Source organism: Lonchura striata, chromosome 1, assembly GCF_046129695.1.
Source record: "Lonchura striata isolate bLonStr1 chromosome 1, bLonStr1.mat, whole genome shotgun sequence".
In the NCBI taxonomy this organism is placed as follows: Eukaryota; Metazoa; Chordata; class Aves; order Passeriformes; family Estrildidae; genus Lonchura; species Lonchura striata.
In genome coordinates this window covers 25,929,460-25,950,312 of record NC_134603.1, presented here as the reverse complement: position 1 = coordinate 25,950,312, position 20,853 = coordinate 25,929,460, and the positions used below count along the sequence as shown (strand labels likewise).

General features: G+C 37.7%; 1 protein-coding gene across 1 annotated transcript; it reads right to left on the bottom strand.

The window, feature by feature from the left end:
* Positions 1-1,353: 1,353 nt before the first annotated feature.
* Positions 1,354-18,388, bottom strand: CALB1 (calbindin 1). Its single transcript, XM_021543189.3, has 11 exons — positions 18,209-18,388; positions 17,864-17,940; positions 13,402-13,476; positions 8,675-8,758; positions 8,530-8,586; positions 5,561-5,638; positions 3,296-3,351; positions 3,160-3,199; positions 3,019-3,072; positions 2,816-2,887; positions 1,354-2,401 (listed from the first exon to the last, which is right to left on the bottom strand). The coding sequence occupies exons 1-11, from the start codon at positions 18,288-18,290 to the stop codon at positions 2,288-2,290; spliced, it is 789 nt and encodes a 262-aa protein (XP_021398864.1). The 5' UTR covers positions 18,291-18,388; the 3' UTR covers positions 1,354-2,287.
* Between the last annotated feature and the right edge of the window lie 2,465 nt (positions 18,389-20,853).

Here is a 20,853-nt window from a genome sequence, read left to right as displayed (position 1 = left end):
GGTTTTACAGCAGTTTTGACTGAGCCATACTTGTCACAATTTGCTTTGCACTGGGGTTTTTTGCACTAGACACCTTTGCTAGAACTGGGGTTCTAAACTTCTGTCTTTTAATCCAAGTTTTATTTCGGTGAAATAACTGCAGGAAAAACCCTGCCTGTGGGTGACTGAGACCTGCATTCTGGTTGTGCCCTACAGCAGAGCCAGCTGGTGGGCAGCAGCAGTGAACAGATCTGAGACAGGTACCTTTACTTATGTTTGGGAAGACAGATTTCAGAGTCTGTGGTGATTCTGTCAAAACACTTTAAAAGCCTTACCTCTCACTGTAATGATGTAGCCAACATATTCTTACACAGAAGGTTTGGGGCTTTTTTTTTTTTACCCTTTTAAAATGTTAAATAAGGCAAAATCCAGGGTTTCAAGTGGACAATATGAACAATATCAATCATTTATTGTACTGATAGGCAGATTCACTGTTCCTTCCCTTCATGTACACAATTGTATTTCACATTGCATAGAGAAAAGAGGAGACAAGCAGGTAAGATGTTAAGTCACTGTGCATGGAGTGGGAGTAAAACAGTGAGAATGAACTGGGTTAACCTTTAGTTCTTTGTGTGGATTTTTTTCCCAACAAAACCCCATCCAGCACCACCTACTCCTTAACTTTCCAAGGCTCAGGCTGGAGAGAGCCCAAGATCATTAGGCCATTTCTGAAATGGTATTTGGTTGCTTGAGTTCACCTGAGGAATTCAAGGACTCACTTCAGTGGGAGTTCATGGACTGTAATCTTGAAGGATTGAGCCTCATTGTTTGAAACACATTTCAAATAAAATTAATTTGCTTCCATATGTTAAATAAGACGCAGAAATGCATCTGAGAAGTTGTATATAGCTAATCTGCTAACTTGGAATTGCTTCCAAAACAGTTGTACATGGAGGCAGCATAGGTTTATTGGCATTAAGAGGCACCCCAATTTCCTTCCTTCTCTAGTACTTACTGGGAGCAGTGGCCTGGACATTCATGAAGTTGTCTGGCATAAAATTGGTGTAAAGTAAAAAGGGAGCCAGGCCAAAAAAACCCCAAGGATGCAAGAAGATAGGGCTGCTTCATAGTATAGTTCCCATAAAAATACATCTCTTATATAATAAAAAGCAGAGCCCACCATGTAAACTAAATTGTTATAAAATCTGTACTATTTTTTTCTTCATTTAATGTCAAATTTTAATGCTAGTGAGATAGACTAGTAATTCAGTGTAAGATCCAAGGAGGCACATTTTTTTTTAAAATAGTCAGTTTGTCCTTTACATGGTACAGGTACAAGAATCCAGGAGATACACAAACTAGACACCGATAATCTTAGGATATTAAATTTAATTATAGATTACACAGAATATGATGTAAAAACAGCAATTTACTAGAATAATTATAACCTGCAAAATGTGAAAATAGTTTAGAAAATGGATTGTCATATTCTCTGACACAGCAATAGTCATGAAAGGTACACTTATAATATCATGTTAATCTGTGTATTAACTATACTACCTGTCATTTAGCCAGGATTTCAAGACAGATTAAAGGCATTTATTTCTGAAGTGCCTATGTTTAAATTCAATAAAACAGCTAGATTGAGAACACTATATTTTTATCAACTACTGTATGGAGATCTATTCCAGATAAATGCTTTGTCTATATGCTATGAATTCATAATGAGAAGAGCAATTGTAAGACTGCAGAGAGTACAGACCTGTAAGTGGGTGGTTTGACAACTGAAAATATTTCTTAATGCCTTATTAAATTTTTGAAATCAGACATGCCAATGTCTCCTATTTCAGAGCTAGATAGTATTTTATTGGAATTCAGGTTTTATATTTAAAAATCTCACGTTTATTTGTTTTGGGAAAGATGTGTGCATATGTGTGGATCTTTTTGTTATGTAGTTTAACAAGAAATGTTGCAAGTGTCAAAGGATATGATGACCACAGCAATGTCAGCAGGTTTAATTTTTCTCCAGCCGTGTTTATGAAAGCAAAAACCCAACCAAAACCAACCCTCACATATTTAGTTAGTTTCCTTTTGAATATACAGACAGGCCCAACACTGACATTCTCTTCATCAATCGTATTGTTACAAAAACTGTACATTACAAACAGTATAGAAACAAACTGAAAGGAATGTGCCACACATCCTGGCTAATTTTCTATATGCAGTTTAAAAATACAGCCTACTCCCTTATAGTGCACAGTTATTGTGTAGAGTACATCACTAGTTAAGTGGACATGATAGAAGAGATCTAGTTTTCCTCAGCACAGAGAATAAGAGCCAGTTCTGCTCGGTAAAGCTTTCCTCCATCAGACAAGGCCATGATGCTTTTCTTGTATGTTGCAAGGTTGGTAATGTCTAATTCCTATTTAAAGAACAGATAATGCTTTATAATCCTGTTTAGTTATCAGGATGAACAAGTTTACTTCCAATGGCACGAAATGAGAGAAAATCCCAGGTATTCTCAGCCTATCCGACAGTAACACACTAAAATGTTTTTATATATTTGTATGTTATCCATTATATGATAGCCATATGTTGCTTGCTGCTAGCTGGTGTCTCAGAGGCAAGCAAGCTCTTGACAGTGTGACTGTGTAATCACAACTCCCCTAGTTCAGGATTTACACTGCTATTATTTCCAACACAATTTTTAGTTGTACTTTGACTTCAGGAATTATGACTTAGAAGCTCTATATTTATCTTATTAGGGTGGATTAAAGTGTCCTTAAAATCCAAATTAAATCTAATCTCTAAGGGGAAAGAAGTCCTCTAGGATTACCTTTTTGTTCTTTTCACAGAGATCCTTCAGTAGGGCATCAAGTTCATTTTCATCTATATAGCCATTGCCATCCTGAAAAATACCATTAAAGACAAGTTTAAGCGTTTATTTTTAGTTCCATACATCATGGCTAATTATCCACAAATTCAGAAAATTAGTGCTGATAATCTACACCATTAATAAAAACATTTTTAAAAACTTACTTGGTCATACATCTCAAAGGCATTATTGAATTCTTTTGCACACATTTTGACACCCTAAATGCCAAAAGGAAAACAAATCTATTAATGACACCTGTTATGTGTGATGGTAACAGACTACTTGAAGAATGTAAATATTCATACCTGAAATTTAATAAGAAAATTTTCCTGTACAGGGAGCAGTCTTTGGAGAGAAAAAAGCAAAGGTCAAAATATTTAACTGTTCCCATTACAGCACTTGGTATATGATATTTCTTGTGAAAAGAAACAGAAGACATACCTGGCCAGTTCAGTAAGCTCCAACTTTCCATCATTGTTTGCATCAAACATCCTGAGCTGAAAGAATATAGAAATTTACATTGCTAATCAAAAATAATCAACCTAATTAAGAAAACACTTATTTGGAAAACTTAAACCCAATTAACTTTGTCCTGAAATGATGTCCCCAGGTCACATTTGCTGTGTAATACATTTAAATACTGACTTAGTAATTTATAGTAATTAATTCTACTGCAAAATCTTGATTAGAAACTAGATGTGGTAAGTTAGGTCTTAGCCTGCCTACACTGCTGAATGAATGTCCTGTATGAGAATTGCACATGTAATTATTTATAAATGAGAGGATGTTGATGTGATAATACTTTTGACTTCATGTCATGATTGGGTAATAGAATCATTATTCTCTATTCATAAAGATGAAAAACTGTTGGGTTAAGTACAATAGAATCCAAGGCATTCATTTCCTAAGACACAAAAACAATAGATATTTCATTCAATTGAACAGGTCTAACTATTTAAGTAAAGACAGTATGTTTTTAATGTGATATATTAAAAAAAAAAAAAAAAAAGTGAACAGATGTTGATGTTGCAGATGATCCTATTTTCTTGATGGTATGAAAATGGGAAAATAAATGTCTCCAAAGATGCATAATTAAATTATACTAATAACTATGTTAATATAATTTCACAAAATAAGTGATTATTATTTCTAATAATTATTAATAACTCTAGTAATAAAGGGTTTTCCTTTAAAGCCTTGAAAGGATGAGCTCCTGCCACCTGAAAAGCACAAAGAGCTTATAATAGCTGCTAGAAGTAGATGAAGATATTGATCCTGCATAGGACTTTCTCTTCCAGTATTTATGTCTGTACAGTTCCATTTTTCTACTTTCAAACATAATATTGCACTTGCTGTATAAAAGAGTCACAAAAGCAGCAGACTACAAAGCAAGTATTGAAAACACCACCACCCACACTCCATCCCATCACCTGCAATCCCAGTAATTTTAGAAGTAATTTATAGATAAGAGGAAAAGAAACATCCTGTACTGACGTATATACATAACATTTATCCTTTTAAAGAGGGAGCTAATGTGATGCAATGAGAAAAGACCTAATTTCACTTTGTTAATACAAAATAAATGACAAAGGATACCAGAAAAAAGTAACCAATTCTGTGAACATTTATTTCTACACAACACTATGGTTCGTTTTAACACTTCCTTCCTTTGTATAAAAGCATCTGCCTTGTGTGCATTTCCCAGGAAAATAGATTTGCATTTGTGGGAGGTAAGCAATGGCATCTGTGAAGTGAACTTATTTTGTATTTTGATGAGTTAGTGGCTGGCTCTGCCTGCCAGCAGCTGCTCAGGACTGTGTGTTTTTTATTATGCTTCTGTTTTCTGTGGAGATGATTGGAGAGCTGGGCTTATTTTTCTCTTTTAACTAAATTCTTTGTCAGTGTGTGTCTCTGCAGAGGCCAGAACTTATAGCACACTTTAGGATGGAGGTCAAAAATCTCCTTGAATGAAAATGTTATCTTCAGCAGCAAATGAACAGTGACATTTCTATGTAAATGGTTTATACTGGTACAATGAACTAGCAGACTTTTTCCAGGCAAAACACAAGTTTTGTTCAGCCAGTTTTAAGCCAATTTGAGGCCAAGTGCATCTACCTAGCACATTTTCAATTGTTAGAAGTATTTAAGGATGAAAACAAGCTGGTAAAAAAATGTAGATTTATACATTTCCTGAAGACCAGAATTCTGTCTTTTTTTCTTGAAAAGTCCATGCAGAAGCCAGTACTGGACCCATGGAGTGACATAACAGTGGGATGGATAGATTCAAAGGATGGGCTGACCAAGGAAGCAACAGTTTTGCTATAGTGTTTATCTAAAATATCAATTTTTTTCCTTGAAGCAAGGGGAGAAGGAAAGTGTGGCATATTTGTAAATCTAAGGAAGCCACCATGCAGTGATGTCTTTTAAGACAAGAGACACTACAGCACTGAAAGAAGGCAAAATATGGGAAGTAACACCAAATTAATTTGATCTAAACAATATAATTATGACAAGAACAATTTTGCTCCTGTGAAATGTGCAGACTTTGGTTTTACAGGTAGCAGCACAAGAGAGCAAAACAGGTAAAATACAATGGCATGGAATGATATTATATAGATACCAAGAAGGTTAAAAATTGCTGGACTTTTCTTTTTGAACAGCACTGAAAACTGCCCATTAACCCATTATGCCTCTAAATAAACTTACCATTATTTCTGTGTATTCCGTTAGCTTTGAGTCTTCAATCTGCTTATTTGCTTTCTGTAATAAATCTTTCAAGAAGCTCTGTTAAAATAAATAGAGTAATAGGTGAATTTTTATCTACAGTTTAAAATATTTGACTTGCTAACTTCAGATTAAAGTAATGGGAAATACTATTTTACTTCCACTTTAGTATTTACTACTGAAGTTCCAAACAAGTAGGAAAAAATGTTATTAACAACTAAGAGTATATGTTTCTTTTGGTAAGTTCAAGAATATTGCATTTTATTTGGAAAAAGTAACTAATAAAACTTCCTGCATTGTATGCCATTTGTTGTATTGTGAATTTGGAAAAAAATTTGGCTTTCAAGTATACTGCTTCTTAATATGCACTATCAGTAAACTAAACTAATCAACCTTGGGACTCCTTGAAAACTTGTATGCCTAATCACTTCTTGCAGCATCTGAACAATTTTACAGAAAAGGTCAATGATTAATTGCATTTTGTCCTTACCTATGGCATTACCTGATGCTAGAACTGAACATTAGTTCTTCCTACTTTGTATTTTAAATGTGTGCAGTCAATTTCATTGCATTTTTGAATGAGAATTTGACGTCCCAAGACTTGAAATACAAGCCACATTTACTTTAAAAAATAAGATTTTTTTCCACCCATTCTGTGTTTTAAATTTTGTACTAGATCTGTGACAGCAAAAAAAAAGGAAGATACCAAATTGTAAAGCAAGGCCATTGCAAGGCCTGATGAAGGACCTGATTTCTGTCATCATAGAAAATGGTAGAGCTTATAAGAAAATATGCTTGCATTCCTGGACCTGAATGCAGCCATGTCAATAGTGGTGTGACTAACACTCCCTAACATGATTAGCAGCCTGGCCCCCTCCTGGCTGGAGGCCCTTCCTGGTAGTTTGTATAATGAAGAACATGACTGAAATGTTGTGAATGGATGCTTCAGAAATATGTTTAATCTTGCGTGCTTCAATGGAAAATAGAACTGGAAGAGAAATTAAAAGGCTATTCAGTCCATGCCTCAAGAAAGGATTCTATCTATCTAAAGTTCCTAAATTAGTCTCTGATCTGAGCTATTGCCAAACAGTTCCTAAATACAGGCAGTGATGAAGAGTCTGCCTCCCCCTTAGAGGGGACATATTCTACTGCCATTACTATTGTTAGAAAGTTTTCTTTATTTCCAGCTTAAATTTCACTTACAAAGTTGTAAGTGGGTGTACTCGTTCCATAGCAAATACTTAAAAATATTTGGGCTTGCCAAGAAATACTGATCTAAAAATAAAACTGGGCATTTATGTCTTATTTTCAGTGTTAAAATGACCTCTTTCTCTGAGGCAAATGAAACCTCACAGCACAAGAGAGATGAACAATTAGAGATTCAGTTAAAATCTCTTCATTCTTCAGTTGGCCCTCAAACAACCCTGCCTTTTAAAATCTATTTTAAAATATAGCAGTCAGCAGGCATCAGTTAACAGCTGGAGAGTTCTCAAGTGCTACCTTTTCCTGATTCTGCAACTTTAAAAACACTGGACTGGTGCAACCAGTCAGCAGAAGAATGGGCTTGTGTGCCTGAGGGTTACCCTAAGCTTTGATCCTCAGCAAATGTCACACAGACATCAAACTCAAAAGAGAAAGGGAAAAGAAAAAAATATGTGAATTTTTCTATCATGGATTTCTTTTCTGAGCAGAAGAACAGGAACGATTTTGATTGGTTTGATCTCCTGGTGCTTTATTAAAAACTTACATCACTCTTCTTTATACCACATATGGACAAAATAGTCCAAATAAGATGGACAAACACAGATAGTTCTCTTGCTATGAATTGCTTTGATTCCTTTGAATGTAAAGCTACAATAATGAATCAAATGCAGTTGAATTGTGGAAAATGGCACCTTTCTACTCAGAAATATGTTGTATATGAGCATCTCTGCTATGAAGAAAGGTAGAGAGAATTGGGACACTTAAGCCTGGAGAAGAGGAGCTTCAGGAGAACATCACCAAAGTATATAAATACTTCAAGGGAGGGTGATAAGAGGATGGAGCTAGGCTACTGACAGCACCAGAGACAATGGTGACAAAGTGAAACACTAAATGTTCCCTCTGAGCATCATGAAACACATTTTCACTGCAAGGATGACACAGCACTGGGACAGGTTGCCCATGGAAGCTGTAGAGTCTCCATTCTTGGCGACGTGCAAAAGCCATCTGAATAAGGTCCTGGGCAACTGGCTCTGGGTGGTATTGCTTGAGCAGAGGATTTGGACCAGATGAACTCCAGAGGTTCCTAAGAACCTCCCTGTGATTCCATGACACTAATTCAGCATCAACAAATTGATGTTGATTGATGACTAGGGAAATAAAATCACTCTTGTTTCAAAATTTCTTAACTGTGCAAGGCTGAGATGCCTAATGGGGTAACCTTGATTCTGCTCTTATTTGTGTATATTAAAGCTGGTACCAAAATTGTACTAGGTTAACCAAGCAGAGGCAGCACAATTCCATTTTGTCAGTCTAACAGTATTAGAGTTAGGAAATTGTAGGGTTACATGGTACCTGGGACAACACCAACTGTCCAGCAGCATAGTGATTAATAGTAAAAACAAAGCAGCTCTTTTCTCTAAGAGACCAAAAAAATAACCAACATAGCTGTTAGAGACTCATCTTGCTTTCTTAATCTTTATTACTTCTAAGCTACCTGGTACCCTAAGTCATTTGATGCCAACACTTATCTGAATTAAAACATGGCTTAAAAAACATTTATCAGATTAGAGTTTCACTTTAAATAATTCACTGGTATAAAAACATCAGCTAATTGTATTGCATTTTTTATCATGTTTGAAATGCAAAAACATGCACGAGTGGGATGTATCTGAAGAAAAAGATAGCAGCACAAGGCTGTAACCCAACACCTGTTCTCACATTGTGCATGCTCATAGATACTGGTTTACCTTAAGTTCCTCAGAATCAATGAAGCCACTGTGGTCGCTGTCATATTTCCTCCATGTCTGCAATCAGAATGTGAATGCTTTAATCATATGTTTATGGCAAGTAGGTCTTCGATGGCTTTATAACAGATAACTTTTCATATTGTACCTGCATGAAATCTTCACTTGACTTTAGCTGCTGGCATCTGAAGAACAACAGGAAATTCTCTTCCGTTGGCAATACCTGAGCAAGCTGCAACAGAGTTTAAGAAAGATTAAATTTTGGCTCTTCATCAGACCAACTGAGCCTGTAACAGAGCATGAAGATTTTTAAAAGTGATGGAATTTTTGTACTCATACTGCTGCTGCTGTGGCCTGCTTGGAAGCTTCCTCCTGCTAGCTAAAGTGTTTGGAAGATGCTTCTGAAAGGCTTCTGGCCTGCAGCTTTGTCATAGTTATCAAGGTCAAACAGAACTTGAGGTCTGAGAGAAGGGCGTGAGGTAGTAAAGCTACACTTAATCTAAAAGGGTAGCTGGGGAAAGGGGAAAAAATTCACCCATGCAGAATTAGAGTCTATATTAAAATCCATGGAGTCAGCATGAAGGGAAAGCATAGCACAAGGATTCATAGAGGATAAGTGTGAAGGACCATGAATTAGAAAACAGAAATATAGACTACTCAGATACCAAGAAAGGTATACCAAGAAAGAAAGGAACACCGACATGAAGAACATGTGTGTAATGTAAATGGTTAAATATAAGGAAAAGCCAGGAGAAAAAAACCCAGAAAATAGGGAGAGCAAGGGTTGGCAGTTCTCATTTGTCAGTCACAGAGATGTGTTCAAAAAGAGCTATAAATACCAGAAAGAAATCAAGAGGGCTTTTAGCCCTGCAAAACCCAGGGATGGTTCTTCCAATGCCTCTTCTCTACAAAAGGCTTTTTAAAAATCAGACATTATTGTACTGATTATTAAAAATGTTCATTTACTATAACTCAATTTTGGCAAATGACAAATGTAGAAGATGGAAAGTACGCTGTATAATTTAATGTAAAATCATGATTTGTTTTTAACAAAAGCTCTGTTTTTTCCTGTCCTCAAAATGTTCGAAATACGTTTTGATTAAAAAAAACTTTTTACTTGAAGAATAGACCAGCTGTGCTTACTATAGAGAAAATGGAGCAAGACAGATTTCTTAGTTGCATTCTTTTATGTAAAATGACATCTGCAGACTTTCTGGAGTCTCATCTTAAAATTTTTATTCAAATTTTTGTTTTTCTGCCTTCGTTTCACACCCTCAAATCTTTTGTTCTGCCTATTTCAGTGCTATTGCCTAATTGCTGAAGCTTTTTTATTGGAAACCAGCAGAGCCATAAGTGACTTCAGCTCTCACCTCACAGACACAACAAAGTTATGGAGACATCTCTTGTTTCTCTAATATAATATATGCAAGGAATCAGTTAAATTCTTTTAGTGTTAGTACAGCTGAAAAGACACACCAGAGCACTCTCCTTACAGAAATGGTGCAGCTGATGACAGGCTGTCAGGACCATCAGAGCCTTCTCAGTGCTTTTGCTAAGTGGCTGAACATGAAATCAAAATCAACCCAAGAAATGCTTTTTTGTCAGCAGCTTTCAAAACTGACTCCATTATAAATAGCATATACTCTTACGGGTAAGTATATATTTATGTGTACACAATAGCTAAATGTGTGTAACTTAGTCCTGATTTATGAAAAAAATGTCTTTATTTCTTTCATGTCAGAAAAGCTTTGATTTTTAGAGTATGCTCCTGTTTAACAACTTCAGCAAATGCTGAATGTAAGAAATATTCAGAATAAAAAAGATAGTTTGGGCGAAGTGATTGATTATAACAATAGTAAAGATTTGCTTGTGTCAAAAATATAAATAAGAAGTCATTCAATGACATAGGTAACTCCTGTGAATTTTACAAGGGCACCATAAAATAGCAACTGTCCAAAGGATTATTAACAGCCTATTAGCAGTACCAAACTGTAATTGAGGCACAGAATATATTACCTCTGAAAGAAAATTACCTTATTTTAAGCTATACCTCTCACCCTTTGTAAGTCTCAGGGGAAAGCATTAATTTCCACAAAAATTGCTTTTTGTGGAAAAACTCTGCAGTATTAAAGGGATGAGTAGATGGTCTGGAAACTGGTTCAGCTTCCCAGTCCCAGTTTTATACCACTATCAAGAAGAAAGATGGAAACCTGGTGCTATTTTAAGTGATGACTTCTTTGTGGGGATAAGCATAGGGGGACTTTGTGAGAATCTTTGAGTAAGAGTGCAGACCATTGCAAGTCTGTGTATGGCAGCAATAGAAATTTAGTGAGCCTTGAGCTTTGGTGCTTTTTTGGAGAAGATTGGTTGTCTCTGGATCGCAAATAATAGAGGACAGCTACAAAGCCTGACTGGTTTGACTCCTTTCTGGTCAGCTGCAGGCTGAGGTGTGTCTTTGTAGGCAACCTAGCAGAAAAAATACTCTCAGTACCTAAAACAATATCAGAACTATTTTCTAGACATTGTTCTCTAAGTAAATTCCGTTGATATTTAAGGTTGTTTAAAATTCCTTTTGCCTGATACAGAATGAATTTGCTTTTTAAAATCCCATTATAGAGCATGGGAGTACAAAGAATATTTTAGGCTAATAAGTAGTCGAATTGTTGGCAGCAGTAATCTTCAAATAATTTGAATGTGAAATTGCTGCAGTTCTGAGTTTTGAAACCTTGAGTTTCAAAACAGCATTTTAGTAAAAGCATTGGTCTCAATGAGTACAAAAGGTGAATTAAAGGTCTCTTACACAATGGAAAGAAAGTGGGCAGGTCAGGCTCTGCCTTTAGCTGGAGGACACTGGATAATAGCCAGCAAACTCACTGCAGTGTGCTTGCAAAACAGAATCAACGCTTAACCTGAGCTGAAAATCCACTTCTTCCTCTGTGAAGCCACCCAGGCCTCCTCTTTATCTCAGTCAACAGACCTTTCCTGAAAACTCATTACTGGCTGGCACATTCTTTGTCAAATGCTGGGTGTCCATTTTGAGGGCTGGGAGTCTGAATGGCTTTATGTAAGTTTTCTTAAACAGTGTTCACACAATTTTCAGAAAAACTATTTGATGTACCATGTAAATGGGAACAATCTGGAATTACTGGATATTTTTTTTAATATAAGGTAGGAGAGTAAAGTCCAAGTACCAACTTTAATATCGTACTGCTCTGCACATATCACACATTTCATGAGTCCCATCAGCAGTTTCCAAATCGAGCTTCATGCTGATTTAAGGGAAACAAAATACAGCTATTGGGTTTGGAAACTGCTATATTAAGGGAGAAAGTCCCTTCAGTCACTGAACTCCATACTATCACTATTCAGTTGCTTCCGTGAATGCTGAGCATGCTTGGCCCTTCACTGGGGGTGGTGAGCCATATCAGACCCTATTGGATTTGCTCATCTTCCCTCATTAACTTAATAGCAGAATCAGAAATAGAATTTGAAAGGTAAAACTTCTAGTTATCTTTCCTAAGTGAAAAAGCACATTCTTTTTCAGGCACTGTTCACACATTCCTCTTGCATCAGTGCTGGCTCCACAGATATTCAAAAAGACTAATTTAAATAAAATTCTTCAATAAGAAATAAATTAGCATTTGTTGGCCCAAAACAAATGTACCAAATAAACACTACTTCTTTCTAGATGCAAAGCTATTTGATCAATGTTAAGTATTGTTAAAAGATGCACCTTTAAAAATCAATTGTGGCTGCAAGTGAAACAAATTGTTCATATTTCTGTGGTAGTTTAGTCATAATTACATATGCCTTTAAAGCAGTATATAAAATTCAGACATACGACAGAGGAGAAAAGGTATCTTGAAATGATCTATTGTATCAGCAGTGATACTTTCTATTGACTTCTACAGATTCTATTCAGTTCTCAGTTTTAAAATTAAATACTGACCCAAAGCTGGTCACTGCAGAAATTTTGCAGGCCTGGCTTGTTTCCAGCTGTTTCTTAATGAGCTCTAGGTCAGATTTCTTATTATTAGGAAAAAACCCTATGATATAATTTGATAATAAAACGGCAGTCTCACTGCACTCAGAGTGACATAAATGAGTCGTTGATTTAAGCTCAGAGAAGTGGCTTCTCAAACTGTAACCCTATAACCCCACAAACTTTCCTTTTTGAATTGCAGTGCTGAAGAGTGAAATGCAGAGAAAACACAATGATTCCCCCCTTCCTATTAAGTTGTCTAAGTTATACAATTGTTGAGCAGCTGGAGGAGGAGAAGCTGGTTATCTTCAGCCTCTTCAGAAAATGGGAATAAGGAATGTGAGAATTTTCTGCCTGCAGTTCTGTTAAAACTCAAGCAAGGAAATCCTAAGAAATTAATTCTTAACCATTATTAACATGCTGACTTACTTGGGTTGCATATTTGGGGTTTTTTAGAATAGACTACATGTAGTGGCTGCTCAATTAACTTCACTCAGATGTTATCACATTTAATTAGAATGGTGACAGAGCATGAGTTCAAAATCACAGGTAGCACTACATCACATTACTTCTCATCAAATTACCTTTTTAATTTAAATTTCTGAAATACAATTTTATTCTGATTTGTAGAAAACTTAAATTTCTGTTGATACTTATTTGTATTGAATAAAGAGAGAAAAGTTAAATGACTTGTGAATTGTCTGGAATGTGGTAAGGAATACATTACTTGTTAATGAAAAAGTTGCATTAGTAAAAAATAAAAAAAAAAGACCTTAAAAGCATGGAAGAAATATTCTGTGTATCTAAAAATACAAAGTATTGGCATATTATGCTCACATTGTTCTGTGTTAAATGTATTTTCTTCAAATGAAGTTACAAAGTAACAGTCTTACCTCAACTATACCTATTTTTCCATCAGTAGATTTCCCATATTGGTCCACAAAAGCTTTCATTTCAGGTGTTAAATCCTACAAAGTTACAATTATATAATCATTACTTTAAAATACAAGAAACATATGTAAAAACACTTGAACAATCTATTATTTGCCAAATAATATACCACATTTAATGAAGTACTCACACATTGCAGCTACATTTGTCAAGTTTAAATGAATTTTTTTTCATTTTACTTCCTAGGGAATTACATTATAGCCAGTGTGAATGATTGGCATCTAAATGCTTGGAACACTATTTTAGTTTACAGAATGAAAAAATTATAAAGACAGATGTGTTGGAAGATGTGTCTAATAGTTCCTTTGTTTAAGATGGTGACAGTGAAGTTCATAGACATTTATTACTACATTTTCTCAGTTTTCATTTTTAAATTAGTAACTTGAAGGCAGTGCAGACTCTTTCAAAATAAGGAAAAAATTTTGGTATAATACATCTGAACACCAAAATAGTCTTTCCACGTCTTTGAGTGGATTTTTCCTGAACAATGGATGCTATTTTAGTCTTAAAGGATCTCATCACAATATCGTATTTTTCACTGTTTAGTATTTGGTTATCATGGAAACAGAGTCAAAATGTCACTGCTTAAATGTAGAAAGGGAGACAGTACCTTAAAAGGGAGATTTAGTACCTTAAATTTGACAGAATAAAGCCATCATTGTTGTCCATATAAATTATGGTGCCTGCTATACATCTGTTCTCTAAAGACTATTCTCATTGGCTATGGCAAAAGTGCCAGACTTGGGGCAAACATCTGAATATTTGATTTCACACTTCAACTTGACCTGCCTTTCTTTGATATGATATGTCATCAACCTTCAATACTGATTAAACTTTTAATTTTGATCATATTTCTTAGAGGTGGAAGCTAGTAAAACCATTCGGCAAGAATAGGGTTACAGTTATATTAAAGCAAAAGACAATTCTACAGTTATAGATGAAGTTATATCAGACTTTGGAAATAAAAGGTTTAGTTGTTATAATAGATCTGATTAAATAGGACCTAAGTAATTTTTTCACTGGAGACACAGGGATTCTCAGCTCTACAAAGTCCGTTGTAGCTTGTCCCAAATTTCACCTGCCAAAGCTAACTAAAATGTCAGTTCCTTGTAGCTGACACAGGCACGGCCTAGTATCCTATTTCTGTCAAAGTCATCCATAGCAAGTTAGTAATTTGCCATGGCTTTAATTAGAGATGTGGTTATTAATACAATGGACTTCAAAGTCACCTTTCATCTAATGATCCCAAAGTGGGGACAAGTTTGCTTAGCAGATGGAATAGAGAATTAGACACTTGGATTTTAATTAGTCCTGGTTAAATATTTTACTAATCTTTCTAATAGCACTCCGCAGTGCCGGACAGGGTTCAGCCATTGAAGGAGGCACAGTTGATTACAGGTTAAACAAACCAGGAAACTTATCCTCTAGTTCATTATGCAGAAATTATGGTGAGTTTTTTGGTGTTCACTTAACCTGCTCATGAGCTACTTGAAGAGTTATTCAAGTTATGTTATTCAAATATATATTTTTGGTCAAAAAAATTGCCTCAATTTAACCAAGTCTAGTCCTAAACCTGATACAGATGCAGTGCCCAATTTTTGAAATGAAGAAATTAGCCCTTCATGCCTTAGTCAGACACCTCAGAAAAGATACTTTTCTGATAAGTGAAAAAAATCAGCTTTTTCTGATATGATTTGAAAATGTAAGGATAACTGGCACTACAGAAACCCTCACATAATTGTACTCATAAATAACACGCTTCTGTGGAGAAATATTGTCATTATCTATGCAGGCAGGGAAGATGAGAAACGGATGTGGAATAGCTCAGACAAGATCCACCTATTGACACTTTATCAACCTCTGTGCTGGTCACTTATACCCCAGGGCTTCTTTTGGCAATTGGCAGTCCCAAATAGAGAATGCATTGCAGAAATGCGGGTCACAATAAATGGAAGCTATGTTTATACGCTTCTGTAGCTTTTATCTTTAAAAAAAGAGTTCTAACATGGCTGAACCATGACCAATTATACCAGATCAATTCAGTGTCTACCATAACGCATGAAGCAAAAGGGCCTAATGTTACCAAAGCCCAAGCACTAAACCTTTTGAGTAGACATTCCCCCTTTCAGGGAGGCTAGCCTGAATCAAGCTGCATGCTACCTCTCTGTCTGAGAAAAAGCAGCTGTGAAAGTACAGGCTTGCTGAGTGGATTAATGCAAGGATTAGCATCAGAACATAATTAGAACATTTCTGTAGTTGGGAAGAATATTGGGAAATATTAAACTGTCCTATTCAATGACAGCATCAATGTGATTCTTTAATGCATATGTCATGACTGATGTAAAATCTAGCTATGAAGAATGCATAATTGAATATTTCAAAAATAGTGAGCAGAAGCACGACCTGAAATGCAGAAGTTAATGATGATAAAGAAGCTTTGAGGTGTTAAAAGAAGGACAGATAGGGAAATGACATATAACCTACACTAGTTTCTCAATGTGTCCCTTCTGGAAAAAGAATAGATATTCAAATATACTGAATTAGTATCCCATGAGACAAGAAATGAACTAATGAGATGCTTGTTTAGCAAATGAGCCTTCAAATGCAAGAATCAGGTTAGATTTGAAACCTAAGATGAGATATAGCTGTACTCCAGAGCCCACAGACAAGGTGCTGAATTTCATTTTGCTACTGTAGATTGCTCTTTTCAGCAGAACACCCCAAAGCCAGGTTTGAATCAGAGATATGGGACAGAAAAAATATCTGAGCATTTTTAGAATACAGTGTCAGATATTGGCAGAAGTTATTTGAAAAAACCCACATACATTGTTACATTCGTAGCAGATAAGAATAATCCAGCAAGGGTTTCTGTGTAGCTTTGAGTATGTTATATTTTTAAGAGATGTACACTTGCTTTGACAGAGAAAAGATCCTGACCTTAAAATTATAAATATTTTTTTACCTTGAGCATCTAATCAATTTTTAACTACTCAGAAATATATTACCATTTCTACTAACAATACAATTAATACTAAATATAAAAAGGCTTTAATATCTTTCTACCAAGAAAACTTAAGTTTCCTGCCCTTTGACATAGAAGAGAAATTTGTTCTGTTGCAGTACCTGAAAAGTATTGAACTTCTTTAACTTTTCTGTGAAAAAAAATTTGATTTTTTCCTTCTAAAATAGCCACATTGATTGTCTAATATTCTGTTTTCTTTTGGGCTTTTTTAAACTTCAGTTTTGCTTTATTTTATTTTAAATTTTAGTTTGAATTTGCACTCGGGAAAATTAGAGCCTACACCAACGTTTCTTATAAGAATTAACTGCTACCTAGACTGCAGTAACATTAGAAGCATTGCTGAGAGAGATTTTCATATGTGTAAAGTTTGTACTCTTAAATTTATACTATACAATTTTCCACAAAACACAATTAAGGTTCATATTAATTATTTTTTCTGCATCTAGGTCTAAAATATATATAAAACACAGTTAATTATTGAAAAGCTATTTCTCAATTTGGAGGCATTATTATTAGGAAGTGTTAATCAATTTTCTCTGTGCACGCATGATCCACTTAAATTATATTTTTTGCGTTTCTTCAGAATTCTTTTAGCATAGATTCATTTAGACTGATTCAATTAAGTTATATATTGGGCTTTGATGCTAAAAGTGGCTGTATTTTTACATGGAATCTTTAATTTCTTTCTTTATTTCTCCCTTATCTTTTCTCCCCCTGCATGGGTATAAGTTGGAGGAAGTTAATAATTAATTTTTCGATAATTCATACACAGACATGTTTTGACAACACTGTCAAAAACTTCGCTGTCTCTCTGAGCCATTTAAACAGCCAGGATTTGGTACTCATATTCCCGGAGAAGAGCATTAAGTGTTTAGGAGTAATCTGCAGATCTATTTAGTGACCACCAAGGGGCAGAAACGCATTTCAGCCCGTGCTGCCCTTTAGGTGTGAAATTAAGAGTCCAACTACACTGAAGAGTTAGGTTTGGTTTTTTTTCCACCCCCTCCCCGCCAGTTTTAATGAATACATATCTGGATCAGATAAGATTAATTGCAATGGGATAAGGTCCCATCCAAGAGAAAATGACAGCATCCGTACATTTCTTGACTTTTCGAGCACTGTCAGAAGTGTCAACTTGCAGCCTTGCAAGTTACGAGCGGGAGCCGCTCATCAGTGAGGTGGACCCTGGTTTCACCTTTCCAAAGTAGATGATTTATCAGGTTTGCAACTTGCTCCTTTCTAACCAAGCTTTGCCCGGTGCGGCAGGCGCATGAACCGTGGGATGACAAGAGAGAACAGAAGGAAGCACGGCACAGGAGCTTGCTCAAGAAAACTCTTCTTTCTCTTAGAAGATGAAAAAGTGGGGCGAAACATTAACCTACCAAGCCTGCCTTCTTCCGTGCCTGCTGCAGCTCCTGGATGAAGTTTTGTAGCTCCTTCCCGTCCATGAACCCATTGCCTGAATGAACAACAGAAAGAGTTACGGCTGCCGTCACCGCTCCCTCCAACTCTCTCCGTTCTCCAGCGCCGGCAGGGGCATCTGGGACCCGGCTGCTGGCTCCCGGCGAGCGGCTCCCCGCGCACCGCTGCCGGCCCGGCCCCGGCGGCTCCGGGGCGGCGGGCGGGACCGGCCGGCGCCGGGCGGGCAGCGGCGCTGTCCCCCAGCCTCCCGCGGGCTCGCCCCCCTCGCCCCCCGCGCCCCCGCCGTCCCGGGGGAAAGGAGTCACCGTCGGAGTCGTAGTGGTGCCAGATCTCGAAGAACTGGGCGGCCGAGATCTCCACGCCCTGCAGGTGGGTCTCCGCCGTCATGGTGGGCGCGGGGCGGCGCGGGGCGGGCGCTGTCCGCGGTCCTGACTCGCTCTGGCCGCGGCCGGCGCGGAACGGCAGCGGCGGCTCCGACGGCTCCTCCCGCCGCCGCCCCGCCGAGGCCTTTTTATGAGGCCGCCCCGGCCGGGCCACTCCCCCCGGCGCTGCCCTCCCTCTCCCGGGCCCCGGCGCTGCCCTCCCTCTCCCGGGCCCCGGCGCGCCCTCCCCGCCCTGCGCGGGGGCGCCGGGGTCTCCCGACGGCGGCACCGCGGCCAGCCCGGCGGCGGGGCCCTGGGAACCGGCACCCCCCGACGTGGGAGGGGAGAGCAGGGAGAGCGGCGCTGAGCGACCCACTCAGGAGCTCCTGCGCGTCCCTTGCTGTGGAGAGCATGCCCATGAGACGTGGGGACAGAGGGTGGGCACAGACTCCCAGTTTAGACGTGGGGTTTCCATGTGGAAGAGGGTCTTGAATTTTAGAGTATGGCTTGCAGCATCTCAGGATGTCCGGGTACAAGAAAAACAAAACAAAGCAAAATAAAAAACAACCAATTGGGGCACCATGTGGGCTGCAAGGAACCCGTTTTTCACTGCTCCATCTCCAATCCAGACGTGCAGACAGCTTTGCACAGAGATGATCTCTGAAGAGCTGCAACCCTTTACCTGATATTCCTTCTGAGATATAATGGGATCTTGAGATATCCCTATTGAGACAGCGTAGAAACTGTGCAGAGGCATGAGGGACACTAGTACAGTCTGCTCTGACTGAGGAAGAGCTTTTTTTTTGGTAGACCGGTTTTGGAGGCTTGCTCTCTTATAAGCAGTGAGTTGGAGGAAGGGAACAGAGCAGCCTACAAAAATCTTACTCTTGCAGTGGGGAAACATGGTGCTGTGCTGATAATGCTAAGTCCCTTTTGGGATGATTAATTTTAGTCATTAGGGCTGCCTAGATACCCTGAAGTACTGAAACTGCCTTTCTCCTTCCAGCAGTATCCTTCGGATACTACACTGAGTTCCAATGGTTTGTTAGTCAAGATGCCTGGCTGACAGGACACTGAAAAATGCAGTAGGTAGTAGAGTGAGGATGGGAGATGCAAACAGCTGGGAAACCCAGAAATCTCCATGTGTTAAGAGATCAGCATGACTAACAGTAGGGCAATAGTATGTTAAGACTCACAAATAGCATGAACATAAAGAAATAATAGGATAATGCAGAAGACAGAAAAATGCCAATGGGAATGGATAACCCATCAGGATGAGAGGGGGATGCTTAGTTAAAGGCTGACATGTTGTGAGAGGGATTTCAGTAGATTGGGTGGCTGAAATCTTGTATGCATTATGGAACAAGATGTGGACATAGTGATTAAGTAATCATGAGACCTTATACTTGATTCCTTCCATCTTTCCATTCTCCTGTTTCCCCACCTGTTATGTGCAGCCCTCTCTCCTTCTGAAGCTGCTGTTTGGCTGTGAGTTGTACAAGAGATGCACCAGTCTGGTCTGTGGTTTTTTAGCTACTGAACAAAGCAGCATGTAAGAGAAAAGACACAAGAAATTGATTTAATTAATTATTAGAGATTAATTTATTAATCTCTTCAGCTCAAAATATTTGTATTAGTGAAAAATGTTTAGTCTAGCTTTACCATCACAAATACCCATTATACTTACAAAAGGGCTGAAGAAATTTTAATATTTTCATACAATCAGGCTCTGCGTTTCGCCACGTAAAAAAGAAATGAAAAATCACGACTGGACCAGTTTCCCATCTAGGAACTACTTTTCAGGCATGGCTTTCTCAGAAGAGGAGACTTCAGTGGGACCAATATAATGAAACTTTTGTAATCTGCCTACATCTTTTCTTAAAAATAAAAATCTGAACATAACACATTTCCTTCCATAAAGTAGCAATAAGGACTGGAAAAGAGACAATTCATGAGGCTTATTTTTACAAGGAGCAAAGACATGGCAGAGCTCTGGCCTCAACAAATGGAAGCACAGTGAATCAAGCCTGGGATTATTCTTTGTACTTGGAAAAGACAAGGGGGTGCCAGTGACGCAAGGACACTGGAAGGAGACAAAGGTGGAACTAGCATTTCCTTCATTTTTAGATAGAAGATGTCTGTGCTAGTGAGGCAACTTCTTATACGCCAAGCGTATTGAATTACCCTGTCCAGTGCAGAATTTCAGCTTCCAGCAAGCCTGCAGGAAAATAAACCAAGTACTGAACCTGTTTCAACAAACCTCTGACTTGCATCTGATGTTGATTTACTCCTTGCTGCTTACTATTTTCCAATGGCACATCACATCTTCTTCTTATCCCTTTTCCTTGACCCAAAAGACTGTAGCTGAATGTGAGAGAAGAATTTAGCATTGTCTGGGGCCAGCTCAACCTTGTTAATCTGACTGTTCAGACTTTTAAATGAACAGGAGCTGCAATGTTTATATTTTTAAATGTTCTCAGGAAGAAATATTTCACATAGATCATCTGTGGCCAAGAGGATTTAAAAGAAGTCTCACATGAACTTGTGCTGCTTCTCCCCATAACCATACAATTGAATGCAAATGCTTG

Excerpts from the sequence above, each read along its gene's own strand:
- CALB1 (XM_021543189.3), bottom strand. The coding sequence starts at position 18,290 with ATGACGGCGGAGACCCACCTGCAGGGCGTGGAGATCTCGGCCGCCCAG. Across the intron at positions 8,759-13,401 it reads GAAAAATAGGTATAGTTGAG|CTTGCTCAGGTATTGCCAAC; the intron begins GTAAGACTGTTA and ends ACTCTGTTGCAG. Across the intron at positions 5,639-8,529 it reads TTGATTCTGAGGAACTTAAG|AGCTTCTTGAAAGATTTATT; the intron begins GTAAACCAGTAT and ends TTATTTTAACAG.